Here is a 20,150-nt window from a genome sequence, read left to right as displayed (position 1 = left end):
CGTAATACTGTAAAAAATACAACCAATCTAAACGGATTGGATGGCCTACCTGCCTGTCAGCCTTCCATCGGGGCACAAACTGATCTCGTGCCCTCATTGGTCATGTGCGCGTTCGTGTGTGTTGGAGGAGGGGCTCTGTGAGGAAGTGGCAGATTTCCTCCGGTTGTGTATTTTCAAATTCTAGCGATCTCGAGCCGGTTTCTCAAACTTACCTACCCCACATTTAATGGACAAAATAATAATAATAATAATAATAATAATAATAATAATAATACATTTTATTTGTAGGCGCCTTTCATGACACCCAAGGACACCGTACAATTTGTTAAAAAGAAAGAAAACGCCAACACAATATGATAAAAACACAAACAGGAAATCATGGAGGAGACAGTCACGTGGACACAGATGAAACATATAATGGGGAGCACTACAGCGAGCAGGCAGATCTGAACAGGTTTTTAATTGGGATTTGAATATGGTGGTTGTGTCTGACTGTCGGGTGTGCGGGGGGAGGGAGTTCCAGAGTCTGGGAGCAGTGCAGCTAAAAGCCCGAGCACCCGTGGTGACGAGGCGCGGGGTGGGGGCGGGCAGCAGACCAGCTGAGGGGGAGCGGCGGGAGCGAGAGGGGGTGTACTCCTGAAGAAGGGCAGCCAGATGGGGGGGGGGGCTTTGCAGGGCTTTGTAAGTGAGCAGTAGGTTTTTGAAGTTGATACGGGATTGAATCGTTTACGGCCATCAAGCTCTGGAACACTCTTCCAGTTGAACTTAAAACCTGGACTGATTTTAACTCGTTTTCCTATGGTGCAAAAAAATGATATTAAGCAACCAGTCATGCCAACATTAATTACACTGTAATCTGAGTTTTTATTTATTTATTTTTTATTTGAACTGTATCGTCATACTATATCTTAGATATTTGTATTTAAGTGTATTTGAAGTGTACTAAGTGTTATGTTCGTAGCCTGAATTTAAATCAGGCTTTGTAATTATTTGAGTGACCGAGATCATGTAAGTGTATTTCAAGTGTACTATGTATTAATTTATTGAGCTGTACTTAAATCAGCTTTTAAAATGGTTTGACTGATAGAGATCATGTTATTATTTGTTTATTGATTGTTATGAACCTGTCTGAGGACCACAGATGGAAATTAGCTATTAGCTATAATCTGGTACAGGTATTTGAGTTCAACATGTGAGAAGTAGAAAGTACAGGTATTTGAGTTCAACATGAGAGAAGTAGAAAGTACAGGTATTTGGGTTCAACATGTAAGAAGTAGAAAGTACAGGTATTTGAGTTCAACATGTAAGAAGTAGAAAGTACAGGTATTTGGGTTCAACATGTAAGAAGTAGAAAGTACAGGTATTTGGGTTCAACATGTAAGAAGTAGAAAGTACAGGTATTTGAGTTCAACATGTAAGAAGTAGAAAGTACAGGTATTTGGGTTCAACATGTAAGAAGTAGAAAGTACAGGTATTTGAGTTCAACATGTAAGAAGTAGTAGGTACAGGTATTTGAGTTCAACATGTAAGAAGTAGAAAGTACAGGTATTTGTGTTCAACATGTAAGAAGTAGAAAGTACAGGTATTTGGGTTCAACATGTAAGAAGTAGAAAGTACAGGTATTTGAGTTCAAAATGTAAGAAGTAGAAATTACAGGTATTTGAGTTCAACATGTAAGAAGTAGAAAGTACAGGTATTTGAGTTCAACATGTGAGAAGTAGAAAGTACAGGTATTTGAGTTCAACATGTGAGAAGTAGAAAGTACAGGTATTTGAGTTCAACATGTAAGAAGTAGAAAGTACAGGTATTTGTGTTCAACATGTAAGAAGTAGAAAGTACAGGTATTTGAGTTCAACATGTAAGAAGTAGAAAGTACAGGTATTTGTGTTCAACATGTAAGAAGTAGAAAGTACAGGTATTTGAGTTCAACATGTGAGAAGTAGAAAGTACAGGTATTTGAGTTCTCTAAAGAAGAGGGACCATGTAAGAAGTCAAAGTAAAAAGTCGTCAGAATTGGCGTAAAAGTACTGATACCAGACAAATGTACTTACGTACAGTAACGAAGTATTTGTACTCCACTACTTCCCACCTCTGGTTAAAACAGTACCATGAGTTGATACTCAGAGGTAGTTTGCAGAGAGAAGAGTTCAAGCAGAGGTCAGTGAAGGAAAGTTTGAACCAATCTTAAAGTACCTGTGGCCAAAAGCCCTTCAGATTAACTTCAGAGGGATAATATCTCGACAGGTGCTCAATGTGCCGGGGGGGGGGGGGGGTCCAAACAGATCATCCCGGCTGAAAGTCTGACAGTTCTAGACTATCAGAAGGTTATAAATACATAGGCAGTGCTAATCTGGCTTTCATATAATACCACTAAATATCCCTTTGGGCGGGTATAGTGACTCGAGACTAATGCTTCAATCTCCATATAGACACGTACTTCCTAAACTTTGAAATATTTCATTCAATATATAGATGCATTAACCCCTGTGACAAACAGAAAATATATAGTTTTATATTTTATAGTTTTGGGTATACTGACTTTTTGATTATTTTTTTATATGTTAGATTGTGTATTCACATTTCATATTTTTTAACTTCTACTAATGAATATATGTATTTATTGTATTTTATATGGTGCAACTGTCATAAAACGTAATGTGATTAATAAAGTATTTTTGATTGATTCATATTTCCTTTGATTGACATCCTAATTGTTACGTGTTTTAATTATGTAAGACTTTCCCCGCTGAGCTGCTGAATGTCTGTCTGTTCACATGTCCAATACAAAGACAATACATTTAAACAAATACACATGTCCTGTCCTATGTTGGAGAGGAAAAGGACGACAGGAGTAAAGGAGTAAAGGCCATTTTGACTCAATCTGGAACTATATTTTTTAAATTTCATTCACTAATTGCTTCTCCTACAATTAAACAGTTAAATCATCATGACACATTATTACTAAACTACGTACATGAACATACATTTGATAAAGGTTAAGTGCAGTGGTGGAAAGTAACTAAGTACATTTGAGGAAGTATTTTCATTTATACTACTTTCTTCTCCACTACATTTTGGAATCAAATATTGTACTTTTTACTCCATTTAACTACACATCTATTTACTTGTTACTTTATCAATTCAGATTTTGACACGAAATACTTAGGAACAACATTTTAAATATGATTATTTGGAATAAAAGTGTACTTTTACTTTTCAGATAAAGATAGGACTTTATTTCTCCCGAAGGAAATTGTTGTGGCAGAGTTACAAAAATACAATACACAGCAGCACCATAATAAAACTGGGCAGTAAAAAGAGCAATTACATAACTACAGGACACATGTACGGTCACATAATTAATGTAATACTGTACAGTGACGAGCAGTATTTAGTATTTAGTATTTAGTAGTGCAAAAAAAGCGTAGTGGCAGATTATAGAACATTATTAATAAAAAGTAAAGTACATTTTCCTAATCGTACTTAAAACACTTTTATTTAAGTACCATTCTCCATGCAGTACCTATGTGTACAGTATTAGTATATTTGTTCAGTGTTAACCGACAGATGTCATGTCTTATCTACAGGTCTGTTTTCTGCGCATGCTCAGTGTGTCTCCGGTTGATTCCCATCAGAGCTGGAGATCACCGGTCCGACAGCACATGGATCCCCGGTGAAAAGAGCCAGAACTCCGGCCAAGGGGTAAGACAGAGTCCGTGTAAAAGCTCCGTGGGTTTAAGTGATAAAAAGGGGGTGTTTTTAGTCAGGAAAAGGGAAACAGATAAAGTGAACCGTGTAGATAAAGCGCGCGAGGCTGCATGGCCGCGATGACTCACCTGTTAGATCATCTGTGAGGGGGAAATTAAACAGAGATTTGTAATTGTTGTGGAAGGACGTGATCAAAATGCGATATGTTTTAGTATATGGAAGCAAATGGGGTCTGGATAAAGTAGAGTGGAGAAAGCCTGTTTCATTTCCATTTCAAAAAACAAGTTGATTTAGCCTTTTTATATAAAACATGAAATCTATGTGAAGTTAACTTGCTTGTGCATCAAAGTGAAAGTTGGGGCAGACTCCATGGACAGCTCTCTGGTTTAAGAGACTTTATGGGACTCAAAGCTTAGACTAAGTGCATTAAAACGATCATAAAACCATATCTAAGTCCTTTAAAATCTGAATGAATCTCATTAAGCCAATGAGTTTCACACTTAGTCCAACATTACGAGCACAAAGTATATTGTCAGTCTCCTGTCAATGCTCCACATATGAGTGTATAAGCATAATGCATATTTAACAGCTTCAAGTTCTGAGATACTTGACTTAAATACAATTATTAATACCATCGTGTGAAGGTACTTTAGTTGAGTAAAAGTCCATTTTCAATACTACTTTAAGTTAAAAGTACAGCAGAGTATTATCAGCAAATGTAACTTTAAGTCAAAAGTCAAAGATCTAAACTAAAGACTTTGCTTTGCATTAAGATGACGGTCATTGTTCTGTATAATACACATGTTATTATAGCAGTATGTTCCTGATATATTCTTCTGTGGGTTTTTTTTAGTCTAAATTACATAATTTGAGATAATAATGGTTCTGTTACATAAATTGCGTTAAATATACATTATTAAAATGAACCTTGTTTTTTTAAGTGTGTAAGGCCGGTCTTTTTCCGGCTCAAGCAACTAAGTTAAGTCCTGTGCGCAGGCCCGGTTCTACAGGGGTGCATAAGGGTGCATTGCACCCTCAGTTGAGTTGTTATGCACCCTCATTTGAAAAATTAAAAGTGAAAAATAAATAAATAAAAGTAAAATAAAAATAAAAATTATTAAAAGTAACAAATATTACATATATAAAAACAATAATAATAATAATAATATTAAGAAGAATATAGTTGAAATAAAATCAATTGTAATTGTGGTTAAATAACATTGTCAGGTAATAACAGTTCAGATCATGGGGACATTATTTTACCCGCGGTAGCTCTCTTCGTGGCCCCAAAACACCGCCACCCCTCGGCGGCCCGCAAGTGCCAGAGGACCCCGGGAAAACAGAGCCTGCCATTTAAAAAAGTACCCAACTCGCCTGTACAGTGGGGTAAGGCGCTCATTTTGCAGCCAATGGTTCCACAACAGAGATTGGCTGGAATCTTCCTCTAAAAAAGATGCCATCTGTGCATCGTAATGCCTGTAGACATTTCGGTCTTGAAAGGGGAGTGATTTGTAAAATATCCATAAAGAAATAGTAAACCTGCTTCCAGTTCTGTTTCATATGGGTGTTGAGATGTATCCATAGATCTCTTCATTTTGCTCTCAAAGTGCACCAGATTGATGCTTTTAACTTCAATATTTAAAAAAAAAAAAAAATCTTCCCCGGGGAGCATGCCCCCGGACCCCCCTAGAGGAGGTGAGGACCCCCCTAGAGGGTGTTATGTCCACTCCCATTTATAAAAATAGCACTTTACTAATTTTGTTCTGGAACCGGGCCTGCCTGTGCGCATCTTAAAGTGAAAATATCTCTGAGTTTAGACGCTAACGGCTACGAGAAGCCACGAGGCACTGCTTAATTACGGAGGCTAACAAGCCACACGTGTTGGGAAACCACGTGTTTAATATTTAACAATGAATGTATGTTATACATTTATCATATGTGTCTAGATGTAACGGTAAAGGACTCGCTCTAATCAGTGCGCCACAGAATGACCTGAAGTCTCCATTTGAAATGTGTAAGTTATGGACTCCCCTCGTTTCCCTGTGAAGGCAAACCTCTAATTGCGTTGACATTCACCATGAGAGCAACCCGAAGGTCAGCTCCTTCAATAAGAAGAAAAACACACACAAAGCACATTGATTTCACTATGCAAGGTTTATAATGAATGGAGCGTGGCCACATTCAGCATTCTGAATCAGACAGTAGAAAGTGTTCATCAATAAGGTTTGGAAACTATAATGATGTCTTTTAAGGTAGGTAGGTAGGTAGGTAGGTAGGTAGGTAGGTAGGTAGGTAGGTAGGTAGGTAGGTAGGTAGGTAGGTAGGTAGGTAGGTAGGTAGGTAGGTAGGTAGGTAGGTAGGTAGGTAGGTAGGTAGGTAGGTAGGTAGGTAGGTAGGTAGGTAGGTAGGTAGGTAGGTAGGTAGGTAGGTAGGTAGGTAGGTAGGTAGGTAGGTAGGTAGGTAGGTAGGAAGGAAGGAAGGAAGTATTTTATTAATCCCAAATTTGAAATGTTTGCGTTGCAGCAGCATAAAAAGACAAGGCATATCCCCCTAAAAGTGTGAGAGTTTGTTCACATCTCATCCTGTCACGTTAGAGTTTTTGGCAGTAAAATTAGATTAAGAACCCGAGCAGGAAGTTCTTCTTTGCCGATTTACTTTGTCAGAGTTGTGCTTGAAACCGCAGTGAGGTTAAACTGACTTTGGGCTGAGGTTAAACACTTTGGGCTGCTTTGAGCATGAAAGGTGCTTTACAAATAACGTGTATTATTATTATTATTATTATTATTATCTTAGATCAGGGATGTGAGCTTGCAAAGAATAAAATACGTTTATTATATGGTTACATGCCGCATAAACTACATGTCCCACAATGCATCTAATGTTGTGACTGAAGAGACTTGCAATTATTATTATTATTATTGCAAATATTTGCCCCAGACTTCTGCTTTCAGACGTAGTTAATTATGAAGTTATTACCCTATCCGATAATAATCCAATGCAGAGGCAATCATGTAATATAATACATCATTTTATATATATTATATTTATATCTGTATATAGTCTTAAAGGTACACACTGGGATCAGCCAATAAGAGAAAGCGTTTGAAGGCAGAGAATGAAAGAAATCCATCAAACCTCCTCTGGAGAAACACAACATGTGAGGGAGAGTTCTTCTGTGGGAGGAAATAGAGCCACTTCAGGGCCTTCAATCTGTCACACGCTATATAACAACAATAACAATAACAATAACGGGGGGGACCTCACGACACGGGGCAGGATTTACAACCAGCGTGAGGAGCGATGGAGGTTTTCATTGCGGGGAATCCATATTCTGCAGATAAACAGTGTTTGTTTTACAGCCCAGCTCGACACACACACATCACTCATTGTGTGTGTGTGTGTGTGTGTGTGTGTGTGTGTGTGTGTGTGTGTGTGTGTGTGTGTGTGTGTGTGTGTGTGTGTGTGTGTGTGTGTGTGTGTGTGTGTGTGTGTGTGTGTGTGTGTGTGTGTGTGTGTGTGTGTGTGTGTGTGTGTGTGTGTGTGTGTGTGTGTGTGTGTGTGTGTGTCATGTGTGGGGACTCGCCTCCCTTATGGCAGTGCTTCTCAAATACCTCGTTCACACCAACGGTGCTTCAGGGCCGGTTCGGAGCTGGAACTTGAAAAGCACCGGGTTTTCCTGTTCACACCGCAGCGGAGCCGCCTCTTAGCTCCGGAATCCGATTCGTTTCAAGCACCAACAAATTGTCCGGCTGGAGCGAAAGCACCGCATACGTCACGCTTACGTCGAGGCGGGGGCGGGATCAACTCCTGAACAACAACAACAAGCCCGCATTTTATCCAGTTTGTCCACAACGATGGAGAAACTTAACAAGCAGCAGTGGTCCACTGAAGAGACCAGCTGCCTGCTGGGAATCTGGTCTTCCGAAGAGGTGCAGAGGAAGCTGGAGCACAATCGGCCATTGTTGTTGTTGTTGTCGGTGTGAGCTGTGAGGGGTTTCCGCGCGGGTTGGCTTTATGAAGCAGGCACGGAAACGGTTACGTCATGACGCAAACGATGACGCAATGACGCAGCACCGGTCGGACTCTGGGCGGTGTGAACAGAGCCGGAGCTAAACCGAAGAACCGGTTCTGAACCTGAAAAGCTCTAGCACGGAGCTTGAACCGGAGTTGCGTTGGTGTGAATGAGGTAAAACTGTGGTCCGCGGACCACTGGTGGTCCGTGAGTATATTGGTAAAATTTCACATTTGAAATAAATGAATAAATGTAAGTTTTCCGCACTCTCGCGGGAATATCTCCGCAATGGAGCGAGCTTAAGTTTTGATTTTCGAACTTTCGATTGCATAATATAGCCCAGTGCAACACCTTCGTCACACATGTAGCCGCCTGTTTGTACCATTTTCAGGTGATTTGTAATCTGTGGATATTTGTGGATTTAGGTGGTCCGCGAGTGTTTTTTTATTGGTTAAGTGGTCCTTGGTATGAAAAAGTTTGAGAAACACTGCTCTATGGAGGTCCCCATAAGGGGAATCATTAATTTTAGGGTGAAGACTTGGTTAGGGTTAGGTTGGGGAAGAGCGTGGTGCACTGGCTCTCGGTAGATAGGTGTTTAAAAAAACATTAAAAACCTCCGTAAACATAAACCTTATAAAAACCGTGCGTGCGTGCCGATGTGTTTACGTGTGTGTGTGTGCGTGTGTGTGTGTGTGTGTGTGTGTGTGTGTGTGTGTGTGTGTGTGTGTGTGTGTGTGTGTGTGTGTGTGTGTGTGTGTGTGTGTGTGTGTGTGTGTGTGTGTGTGTGTGTGTGTGTGTGTGTGTGTGTGTGTGTGCCGATGTGTTTACGTGTGTGTGCGTGCGGAGCTTGTCCCAACGGAATCTGTAAAAGACCCTAAATGATAGGGGGATCCAAAATGGTCAATTTAAAAGTGATTCCAGTTCTATTAGTATAAGCCGTGCATAGAAGTGTGAGTGCAGTTAAGACACAAGTGCAATGAGAAAGATAAAAATAATTAAAACAATCTCCCCAGTAATATTAATTTAAAAAGTAAAGGGAGTGTTAAAATGAACTAATAATAACCGGGTTAGTAAAATCGTGTGAAATGAACTGGATGTCACTGAGAAACAGAAACCACTAAAAGGTCGGGTAAGTCTAAGAGACTCCAAAGGGCAGGTGTTCTTTGGCTCTGTTTATTTAAAGGGTGGCAGGGAGGTGAAGAGTTCCTCTCTGCGGGCGGTTTTCTGGCCTCCAGGTAATAAAATAATTTAAAATAAATATAAATAAACAAATAAAAGCATCCCTCCTCATGTGGCTTTGATCATTATCAGATAAAAACATATATTCATTAAAAATATAAAACATGTAAGAAGTAATAAAAACATAAATATGAGCACCATTAAGAAAGATAAGATAGTGCTAAAAACATGCGATAAAAATTTAGCACACCAATAAAAAAAGTCCAGATGAGAAGGATCTATAAATAATTAATAAATAAATATATGTGCTAAAATACGTGGAGGGCGGATTAAAACAGACTGACACACCCGCAGAGAAGGGAATTAAAATACCCATTTGCAGGGAGAGACCCTGGGGGGGGGGGGGGGGGATCACACAGGTTATTAAAGTTAATAAAACATGTTTAAGTCGTGGGAGGCGGACCCATCAACTGTATTAGGCGTGTGTTGGTTCTGGTTAAGGTTAGGATAAGTCTCCAGGAAATGCATGTAAGTCAATGTAATGTCCCCTGATGTGTGTGTGTGTGTGTGTGTGTGTGTGTAGGTGTGTGATGGCGCTGTGCTCCGACGCCTCGGGTGGAGAATCCTCCGGGAGTGAGGTGAGTGTCATCGAGTTTTATTTCATTGTATTACAGTCACTGTAAACATTCAGCAGACGAACGCCTTGGTAGCGATTTATATCACATATTTCAATGCAAATGATCCGTCTCTACTTCGAAAAGAATATTTAGATTCAACTTTCAAGATTCAAAGCTTGTCATTTGACACAGCTACAGATATATCAGTGACAGTCTTAGGTCCCAGGCGACACAATAAAACAGAGAACATGTAACAGCACCGTGGATTTACCTTAATGGAGCTTTTCTTTGTCCTGGTGATAATCTCTTACTTATTACTTATTTATATTTCTTATTCGGTGGTGATCCTGTGGGAAAGGCACCAAAATCACACGTCATGTCAAACACATCAATAAAAATAACATTCGAAAACCAATCTTGGAAATGTTTTCAGAGCAGCTCCAGCAGGGGTGTCCAAACTACGGCCCGGGGGCCAACTGCGGTCCATTTTGCCCTCAGCTAATTCTGAAAGTATAATGGAATATGGCCCACACCTGAAACACATGCTTTTTTATACTGTACTTCTTAAATATATATGTAAAGATATATCACACAGCAGTATTCATGTGTTAATAAGCCCACTTTTCAAATAAATGCAGTCAATTAAAGTTGAAAACATTCTCTAACAAAACCGTATTGACAAAAAAAAAGCCCAATAAAATATATAAAACCAAATGAAAAGCTGTGTCTGTTATTTGTTTTCTGAAAGCATATTCAAGTATCAAGCATATGTTCACCTACATTTGATTGATTTTGCTATCTTATAACTTAATTTATTTATTTATTATAATTTATAAGGCAATAGATCGCATTACATTACATCAGTGCTTCTCAAAGTGTGGTCTGCGCTCCGCTGGGGGTCCGTGAGCGCCCCCTAGTGGTCCGTGAGTATATTAGTAACATTTCACATTTGAAATAAATAAATAAATTTAAGTTTTCCGCACTCTCGCGGGAATATCTCCGCAATGGAGCGAGCTTAAGTTTCACTTTCAATTGCATAATATAGCCCAGGGCAACACCTTCGTCACACATGTTGCCACCTGTTTGTACCATTTTCAAGCGATTTGTAATCTGTTTTAGAAAAACGATGTGATTTGGGATATTTGTGGAGTTAGGTGGTCCGCGAGTGTTTTTTTATTGGTTAAGTCCTTGGTGTGAAAAAGTTTGAGAAACACTGCATTACATGTCACTTGTTAGACGCTTTTATCCAAAGCGACTTACATACTCAGTACTGTGGGCAATCCCCACCGGAGCAATTTGGGACACAACGACATGCTGACTGCAGTGGGGTTTGAACCTGTTTGAACCAACGCACAATCCACTGCACCACACGCCTATAGTGATATTAACCAATTTTAACACTCATCACGCCCCACTGTCACCTTTTTATATAACTTGTTACCAGGTAATATTAGTACTTGGAGTGGCGGCTCCAGAGTCTAAGCTTGGCTTCACGCTGTGACGCGGTTTCAATGAGAAAGTACTAAAATACTGAAGTTTAAAAACAGTTAATGATACTTACTAAACAAAATCAAGCACAATAACTTAGAGGGCCCAAAACAGTCAACAGAAAAAATGTGACACCCAGAAGTGCTCAAGATATACAAATAAAAGTGCTGTAAACAAATAATAATAATAGGGTAGGCTGAATAATGAAAAACGGTGATGAAGTTAAAAACACCTCGAAGACTAAATGATACCACGTTATCTGTTAACCTTTTGTCCTTGTTGTATTTGTGCTTATTAGTGGTTACTGGTTACAATGAGTTGTTTATTGATACCCCATATGCAGCAGCATGAAAAGACGTGGCGTCGTACATTAAAAATTAAAAGACTAGAAATAAATATCCCATCTCAATCGAAATAAAAAGACATTGAAAAAAGTAGTAACAGTTTACAGTAACAAATATAAAGCAGGATATTATACTTAAGTATGAGAGGAATGGAATATTAAATATTAGATTGGATATAAATGTGAAATGTTAATTTGTTAACTATCTGTCTTTAAATGTCAAAAAGAGATAGAGACACTTGTTCTCCCGTGTAATTAGGAACCGCTGTGTATTTTAAAGAGGCCCTTTTATTCCTCTCCTCTCAGGCCAGTTCTCGCTGTCTTCAGTTTGGTGTTCGCTCCTATCTTCATCACTTCTACGAGGAGTGTTCTTCCTCCACGTGGGACAGAAACCCCGAAGACGAGGGGGTCCTTCAGAGCCAGAGGAAGAACCTGAGGTGGAGCGCAGCCGTTTGGAAGGTAGAGAAACTACGATCTGTTCACATTACTCTCTGTTAGAGAACTCTCCCTGGTCCCCGGCTTGAGCTTCAGCCTCAGGGTCCGTGTGTCTGGGATCCTCTCCAGAAGGGAGGAGTCATCACATACAGAGCATCAACTAGTTCCTGAGCAGTGTCCTTCACATGCTGATATCCAAGAGAGGGAGTCACACAGTCACAAGATGGAGGAATACCGGGTCTTGTATCCAATCCACTTTATTTATATAGCACATTTTAAGTGCTTCACAATGAACATAACATTATAATAAAATATAATATTACACGAAAAGCACACATAAGAATAATTACAAGGCACATAAAGGCTATGGACAGACAATAAAAGCATATAGGTAGGGACATACTGTAACTCAGACCGACTCGTAAGCGAGGGAAAAGAGGTGGGTCTTTAGGCGGGACTTAAAAGCTTCAAGAGTGGGCGACAATTTGACATGGGGGGGCAGGTCTTTCCAGAGCCTGGGGGCTACCGCGGTAGGTACTCATGTCCTGTAGAAAATACTGACTTTTCTCTCGAAATGTTGACTTTTTTTCTCAAAATCTCAAAATTCTATCTTTTCTCAAAAAATTCTGACTTTTCTCTCAAAATGTTGACTTTTTTTCTCAAAGTTCTGACCTTTCCTCAAAATTCTGACTTTTTCATCAAAATCTCAAAATTCTGACTTTTCTCTCAAAATTCTGACTTTTCCCTCAAAATTCTGACTTTTTCGCAAAATCTCAAAATTCTGAAAACTTAAAAATGTTAATAATCGCTCGTCACCCGCTTGAGATTCAATATCAGGATCACATGCTTCTATACAAGAGAGGCTTTTATTGTCATGTGTACATAGCTACTACTTGATGAAGTCAGGGCTCAACGCTAACTTTTAAAAGTGGTTGCCATTTTTAGTCACCTTATATTTTAACTAATTAAGATACTATACAGTAATACATCAACTTAATAATGAACATGTGACACAAAGGAATGTTCAAATGCTTTACAATAAGTAATTAACGCAATTATTTGAAACTTAAGTGGCAGTGAACGTGTCCGCCCTCAATGGCTGGTATCCTAAACACCAGTAGTGCAGCTGCTGTCATGTTCTTCACAGATCCCTAGTTTCTTGGTCATCCGCTGTCTCCCTTTCAAATGTGGGTTCTCTTGACCTTTGTGCTGACCCCCACCATAGATCCACTGGCCCTTCATCATCCATCGAAGTCTTGGCCTCTGTGCTGACCCCCACCATAGATCCACTGGCCCTTCAGCATCGAAGCCTTGACCTCTGTGCTGACCCCCACCATAGATCCACTGGCCCTTCAGCATCGAAGCCTTGACCTCTGTGCTGACCCCCACCATAGATCCACTGGCCCTTCAGCATCGAAGCCTTGACCTCTGTGCTGACCCCCACCATAGATCCACTGGCCCTTCAGCATCGAAGCCTTGACCTCTGTGCTGACCCCCACCATAGATCCACTGGCCCTTCAGCATCGAAGCCTTGACCTCTGTGCTGACCCCCACCATAGATCCACTGGCCCTTCAGCATCGAAGCCTTGACCTCTGTGCTGACCCCCACCATAGATCCACTGGCCCTTCAGCATCGAAGCCTTGACCTCTGTGCTGACCCCCACCATAGATCCACTGGCCCTTCAGCATCGAAGCCTTGGATTGGTCAGACTAATGTTAAATAAATGAAAACCATTCACAGTTAAGAATTAGATATTAATTATTAATGCTGTAAATTATCTTTTATATGTCTAACTATATTTAAAATGTGTTACCTTTGTATTATATTTGTATGCCAATATTTTCCGATGGTAAAGTTTCGTTTTGCACTTTTATTTTGGTAGTAATAAGATCAGGACTCTTATTTTGAAGGAACTTTTCCCGGAAGTGAATGGACAACAAAGCAGAATGTATATAATATACAGACTTTACACGTTTCCATTTGCTTTTCGTTCGTGTTTACCTTACGCTTTATCGTCGCTTTCTGGCTCCGTAATCGCACCAATGCACGTGCAACTTAAGTATCAGGTTCCGACTGGTCCCAACAATAATTAAATATCACTCTTAATACAACAAATAATTAACATTTATCTATTTTGGGGTGCGCATTCAGCTGCTTGCTGTCAAAAACTGCATCACACACAACACAGAGACCTTTCCTACCGAGACGTAACGAGCACCGAACAAATAGAGCCGCCTCTAGAAGAAAAGGAACCAACCTAATGTTGTTTGTTTTTCGGATGTATAAATGTCTGATTGTTGAAATAGCAGAATAAATCTCTCTCTCTCTCCCAGGTGTCCATGGCCTTCAGTTCCCTCCTCCTGACTGCAGGCATCACTTCTCTGTCTGTCGGTTATTCAACGCCCCATAAAACGGCGTCGTTCGGAGAGGGAGACTTGTTCTTCGTGGACAAACAGGCGGTCAGTTTCAACAAGAGCCTGAGTAGCAGCTCCACGGCAGGGATGTGGCTCTGCTGTCTGGGTTCAGCTCTGTTGGTGATGGGGGTTTTCGTTTGGATCCTCCAGAGGAAAGCTAACCTGAAGGAGAAGCTGTTCTATAGACAGGGGGAACGAAGAGGGGATTTGGGGTCCAGATGGAGGGGATTTAGAGATGTGGACGCGGTCTCTACTCCAACAGCTGTTGAGAAAGGGGAGATACCCGTCACATTGTCAAAAGTGGAAAAGGTGCAGTCCACTTCTTAAAGGTCCCCTATTCTCCAGATATATCCAGAGCCTGTCTCTGATTGGCTGACACACCAAACAGATCATTGCAGCATTACCCATAATCCCCTCTGTTTCCAGTAGCGTGGCGTGGGGAAAAAATTTGGGGAAGCCAATAATACGTCCTTTCTTTTGGGTCGGGGGGGGTGGTGGTCAATGTAATAACGTAACGTAGTGATTACAGCACCCGGTATCATTTCACACACATGTGTATCATACGGATGCAGGACTTACACACGCCTGCTATCTAACCGACAGGTCCGCACGCACTCTCCAGCCCAAACTCTAATAAGCATTCATTCACAAACTAAATCAGGAGACCTTTAACGTCTTACGTCCGATTCGCTCCAGTTTGGGCATCGGCCTGTCATCAGATCGTATGTGTTGTTGCTGCTGTAGCGGAAGTTTAGTACAATTACTTTTGATTAAATACTCCAAATCTCCACCCTCCATCATTGCACTTGCTTCAGTTGCTTGCTACTTTCTAACGGCGGTGAGAGTGGTGCAGTGACGCTATCTGTCTTCTATCGATTAGATTTATGATTCGAAAATTATAAAAGTAGGTAGACATGTGGATATTATCCGGCTGAACACAACGTGCATTTATCTAACAGGTTCGTTTTCCACTGACCTTATTTCGAGCTATTTTCCAAAATCCTATGGAGAAATCCGATTGCTTTTTTGTCGAGGGAATCCGAGCGCAGCTTACTTCCGGGTTTGAGGACGCGTCACTGCAACACTAAGTTGATGCGATTTGATTGGATTGTGAGCCAAGGGAAGCCAGCCACCTCTGGCTTCCCTTGGCATGGCCCTGACCAATCACAGGTTGGCAGGGGCATGACGTGAGCCTTGTCTGATTGGTCAATCCCTCCTTTTTTTCACCAAGGGAAGCCAATTTCCGCTGGCCTCCTCTCGCAACAGAGAGTGCAATCTACTGTTTCACCATAACATCTAGGGGGGCGCTGTTTCACTCTTTGTAAAATACTCAATGAGAATGGGGGAGGGACGGGCCGGCAGCAACACACAACAAAGAATTTCTGAAACTAAACGAAGTGTTTTTATTTATTTATTAAAATGATAACTACAATCTGAAGAAACAGGGGAAGCCTGGCTTCCCTTGGCCTCCGGGGGAAGACGCCACTGTCTGTTTCAGCCCTGTTTCCAAAGTGCTGATTTTCTGTCTGTTACTTTAGATGAAAATAAGGCCCCGTCCACGCGGAGACGAAACTGATTTCGAACCGAAGTCGATGCCAGGGAGAGCAAACTGAACAGCAGGGAGAAACTCAAGGAGCTTTTTTGATTGACTTGGCAAGCAAAACTCAGTGTTGCTACCCCAAATAAATCATATTTTTAATAAATTCAAATTGAAATATATCCCTGAGGTCCCAATATTTTTAACTAGTGTCTTACTACGGGACCAATATATCGTTGTTTAAAACAGTGTGTTTGTGCAGTGACTGATGGGTAAAACCTCAGTTGACCAAAGTGCTGTACAGGGAGCACATAGAATATAGAATAACAACACTTTTAAATACTTACTTCCAAGAGATATTTCTATTCACCTACATAGAGCCTATATGTACACATACACACACACACACACACACACACACACACACCAAACACACACATACAGGTCCACAGCCTTTTTGACCAGGTACACACACACACACACACACACACAGGACATTCAAAGTAAGCTGCTCACATGAAGAAGAAGAAGGAGGATGAAAAAAGAAAAACACATATTTACAATTCTGTGTCTACATCTCTTCAACACGTGCACAGTCACATGCACTTTTTCTCACTACTCGCCCACACACTATTGACATTATCACCTATTTTCTCCCCACTGTAATTGCCTGCAATGTGTCTCTAGGCAACAGTTGAGCTTCAAGTGCTCAATTTCCGACTCTGAACAAAGGCTTTTTTCTGATTGGCTGAGCACTACCCCTATATTTATTTTCCCACCAATCAGATGTTTTGTTTACATGCAGGACACAGTGAGAGAAATTCACACTGAACACCTGTTTGATAAGGTCCTGTGGTTTATCAAAGTGGATAAAAGGGTTGTTTTTAAATAGAATAATGTCCTGATTGATGACTTTCACTGATTCCTCTCGATGTTATGTTCAGTTCTTCCTCGTTTCGCTGTGTTCTTGGCTCTGATAATGTAATAGAAAGAGGATCGAGTGTCACCAGCACAAAGAAAATGGCAAAAACAGGGCTCGACATTAAGGACTGCCCGATGGCCCGGGGCCATCTAGTGTTTAGCTCGGGCAATGAAGCCTCACCTGCTGGCTGCCCGATCGGGCAATCTATTATGCCAGTATCATGCATCGTGGATCAGTAATCAGTGACCCGACAGGGAAACTAAACATATCTATAGCTAGTTACGGTAGTTTGAGAGGTCATTAAAATAGCTACGTGTGATATTCTAACCTGAAGTGTGTGTTGTTCCGCTCACCGGCTGATCTCTCTCTCCCGTCAGATTAGACTTCACTCGCGTGTATGTCCATATCGATCAGATGCAGCTAGTTCTAGCTAATGATAGGACTACCTGCTTATCAATAGACACCTAAACAATAAGTGTCGCTATGCAACCGGGTGAGGCCGCAAAGTATAGCGCAGCATTATGCATTTGTTTACATGCCCACCGGAACCCCGAGGCATTACCAACAGATCAACGCACAATCAACCCATCCAGGACATCTCTCTCTCCACATTAAGTGATATTAGAGTTGACTATTCTTGTCTGTCACATACTCTTCTTGTCTGTCACATAAGTGGCGCAACTGAAGCGGTATTGCGCTAAAAGGAAATTATTTTGACCGAAGAGATTTAGATTTGCCGGCTAACGGGAACTCTGACATCGCCATTTTGTGTGCTTGGCGGATGCGCTCGGCTCCTCTCGACTGCTGCTCGGGTCTGCTCGGCCAGCTTCCGGATGAGGAGGCATTCGTTCGACCAACTTACAGTCGGTAACATTACAAACATTTTTAATAGGGGCCTTAATAGTGTAAATAATGTTTGTTTTGGCAGTTACAACTGAATGTAATGTGTTATACTTGTTTCCATCTGATGAAGGCAATTGCCTTCATCAGATGGAAAGCGTCTTGACCAACAATTTAAGTGTTTCTTATAGCTATGCAGGGCATGCAGCGAGCAAACAACAACAAACAAGTTAAATGAAGAATAAAATTGAAATTGTACAATATAATATAATTGTGGTGGTTCATCTTATAATTCAGTCTAGAGAACCGGACAGCATCTAAGACCTGCACACATCTAAATGTTCTAGGGGGAGGTCCCCCAAACCCTTCGTGCCATTTCGTCCACCCGTATGTTTCAGGGCAATCTCCATTGGGCTCAGGGCCATCTGTAGATTCGCTTCGACGGCCCAGCCATCCCCCAAAATCCTTAATGTCATGCACTGAAAAATAAACGTGTGATTTATATACCTATTGTATTATGCTTTGTTAGCGTTTCATTGCATTTAATCATTTCCAGAATAAAAATGATTCAACCTTTACAGTTGGTGATATTTTTTTTTTTGAATGTTCAATCAAATGGTTCTTTGTATACTGACAGGTTGAAAGGGTTGAGGTATAAGATTAATTCAGCTTTTAGCGACCTGTGATTTCTGATGTCTGACAGCAGGACTCCTTCCTGATTGAATCCTGAAGAAAATGAGCCTTTTAAAGCAACTTTGGGCTTTTAGATTATGCTAATCTCATGTCAAAAGATTAGCTGAATCTTACAAACGCGTATTCAAAAAGTGTCTTTCATCGAGTTTGAGAAAAGATATGTTCATGAAATCTGTTCGGAGCAGACGCTGCAGAAAAGGTAAGAAGATAAGGGGGTGGGAACACTCCGAAATTCACCTTTTAATTTGTTCTTGAGCCCCTTTAAAGAATTATGTTTCCTGTCCAGCATGGAGGTGAAAAAAGACACTTAAAGAAAGTAGGTGAGGGAAGAAGAAGTGGAACATCTAGAGCACCAAATAATGTTCATATGAACAGACTTTAAAGGAGAATGTATATTCTACGAGTCAAGTGGTGGACATAGTCGAATCTATGATAGAGGACTCTTTAAAGTAGAGACACTACATACTGATATACACCTGAACATCAGCAGGAGAGGACTCTTTAAAGTAGAGACACTACATACTGATATACACCTGAACATCAGCAGGAGAGGACTCTTTAAAGTAGAGACACTACATACTGATATACACCTGAACATCAGCAGGAGAGGACTCTTTAAAGTAGAGATCCTACATACTGATATACACCTGAACATCAGCAGGAGAGGACTCTTTAAAGTAGAGACACTACACACTGATATACACCTGAACATCAGCAGGAGAGGACTCTTTAAAGTAGAGACACTACATACTGATATACACCTGAACATCAGCAGGAGAGGACTCTTTAAAGTAGAGACACTACATACTGATATACACCTGAACATCAGCAAGAGAGGACTCTTTAAAGTAGAGACTCTACATACTGATATACACCTGAACATCAGCAGGAGAGGACTCTTTAAAGTAGAGACACAACACACTGATATACACCTGAACATCAGCAGGAGAGGACTCTTTAAAGTAGAGACACTACATACTGATATACACCTGAACATCAGCAGGAGAGGACTCTTTAAAGTAGAGACACTACATACTGATATACACCTGAACATCAGCAGGAGAGGACTCTTTAAAGTAGAGACACTACATACTGATATACACCTGAACATCAGCAGGAGAGGACTCTTTAAAATAGAGACCCTACATACTGATATACACCTGAACATCAGCAGGAGAGGACTCTTTAAAGTAGAGACACTACACACTGATATACACCTGAACATCAGCAGGAGAGGACTCTTTAAAGTAGAGACACTACATACTGATATACACCTGAACATCAGCAGGAGAGGACTCTTTAAAGTAGAGACACTACATACTGATATACACCTGAACATCAGCAAGAGAGGACTCTTTAAAGTAGAGACTCTACATACTGATATACACCTGAACATCAGCAGGAGAGGACTCTTTAAAGTAGAGACACAACACACTGATATACACCTGAACATCAGCAGGAGAGGACTCTTTAAAGTAGAGACACTACATACTGATATACACCTGAACATCAGCAGGAGAGGACTCTTTAAAGTAGAGACACTACATACTGATATACACCTGAACATCAGCAGGAGAGGACTCTTTAAAGTAGAGACACTACATACTGATATACACCTGAACATCAGCAGGAGAGGACTCTTTAAAGTAGAGACACTACATACTGATATACACCTGAACATCAGCAGGAGAGGACTCTTTAAAGTAGAGACACTACATGCTGATATACACCTGAACATCAGCAGGAGAGGACTCTTTAAAGTAGAGACACTACATACTGATATACACCTGAACATCAGCAGGAGAGGACTCTTTAAAGTAGAACACTACATACTGATATACACCTGAACATCAGCAGGAGAGGACTCTTTAAAGTAGAGACACTACATACTGATATACACCTGAACATCCGCAGGAGAGGACTCTTTAAAGTAGAGACACTACACACTGATATACACCTGA

At 40.7% G+C, this 20,150-nt stretch overlaps 1 protein-coding gene across 2 annotated transcripts; it reads left to right on the top strand.

The window, feature by feature from the left end:
- Positions 1–3,634: 3,634 nt before the first annotated feature.
- On the top strand, positions 3,635–18,022 carry LOC117455590 (neurensin-1-like). Of its 2 annotated transcripts, XR_011644110.1 has the most exons (5): positions 3,635–3,702; positions 9,483–9,537; positions 11,654–11,806; positions 14,117–16,581; positions 17,174–18,022. XR_011644110.1 is itself a non-coding variant. In XM_034095153.2 (4 exons), the coding sequence occupies exons 2-4, from the start codon at positions 9,490–9,492 to the stop codon at positions 14,522–14,524; spliced, it is 609 nt and encodes a 202-aa protein (XP_033951044.1). In that variant the 5' UTR covers positions 3,635–3,702; positions 9,483–9,489; the 3' UTR covers positions 14,525–18,022. The 2 variants fall into 2 exon arrangements, 1 of the variants encoding a protein (XP_033951044.1); XM_034095153.2 differs by having other exon boundaries at positions 14,117–18,022.
- Positions 18,023–20,150: the final 2,128 nt, after the last annotated feature.

The sequence above is a fragment of the Pseudochaenichthys georgianus genome, chromosome 11, assembly GCF_902827115.2.
Source record: "Pseudochaenichthys georgianus chromosome 11, fPseGeo1.2, whole genome shotgun sequence".
NCBI lineage: Eukaryota > Metazoa > Chordata > Actinopteri > Perciformes > Channichthyidae > Pseudochaenichthys > Pseudochaenichthys georgianus.
The sequence above is the reverse complement of the archived record's forward strand: the minus strand, read 5'-3'. Positions and strand labels throughout refer to the sequence as shown.

What these genes read in the sequence shown, in the direction of transcription:
- LOC117455590 (XM_034095153.2), top strand. Translation starts at nt 9,490, where the DNA reads ATGGCGCTGTGCTCCGACGCCTCGGGTGGAGAATCCTCCGGGAGTGAG. An exon ending in GAGAATCCTCCGGGAGTGAG is followed by an intron (nt 9,538 to 11,653) that starts GTGAGTGTCATC and finishes CTCTCCTCTCAG; the next exon opens with GCCAGTTCTCGCTGTCTTCA. An exon ending in GGAGCGCAGCCGTTTGGAAG is followed by an intron (nt 11,807 to 14,116) that starts GTAGAGAAACTA and finishes TCTCTCTCCCAG; the next exon opens with GTGTCCATGGCCTTCAGTTC.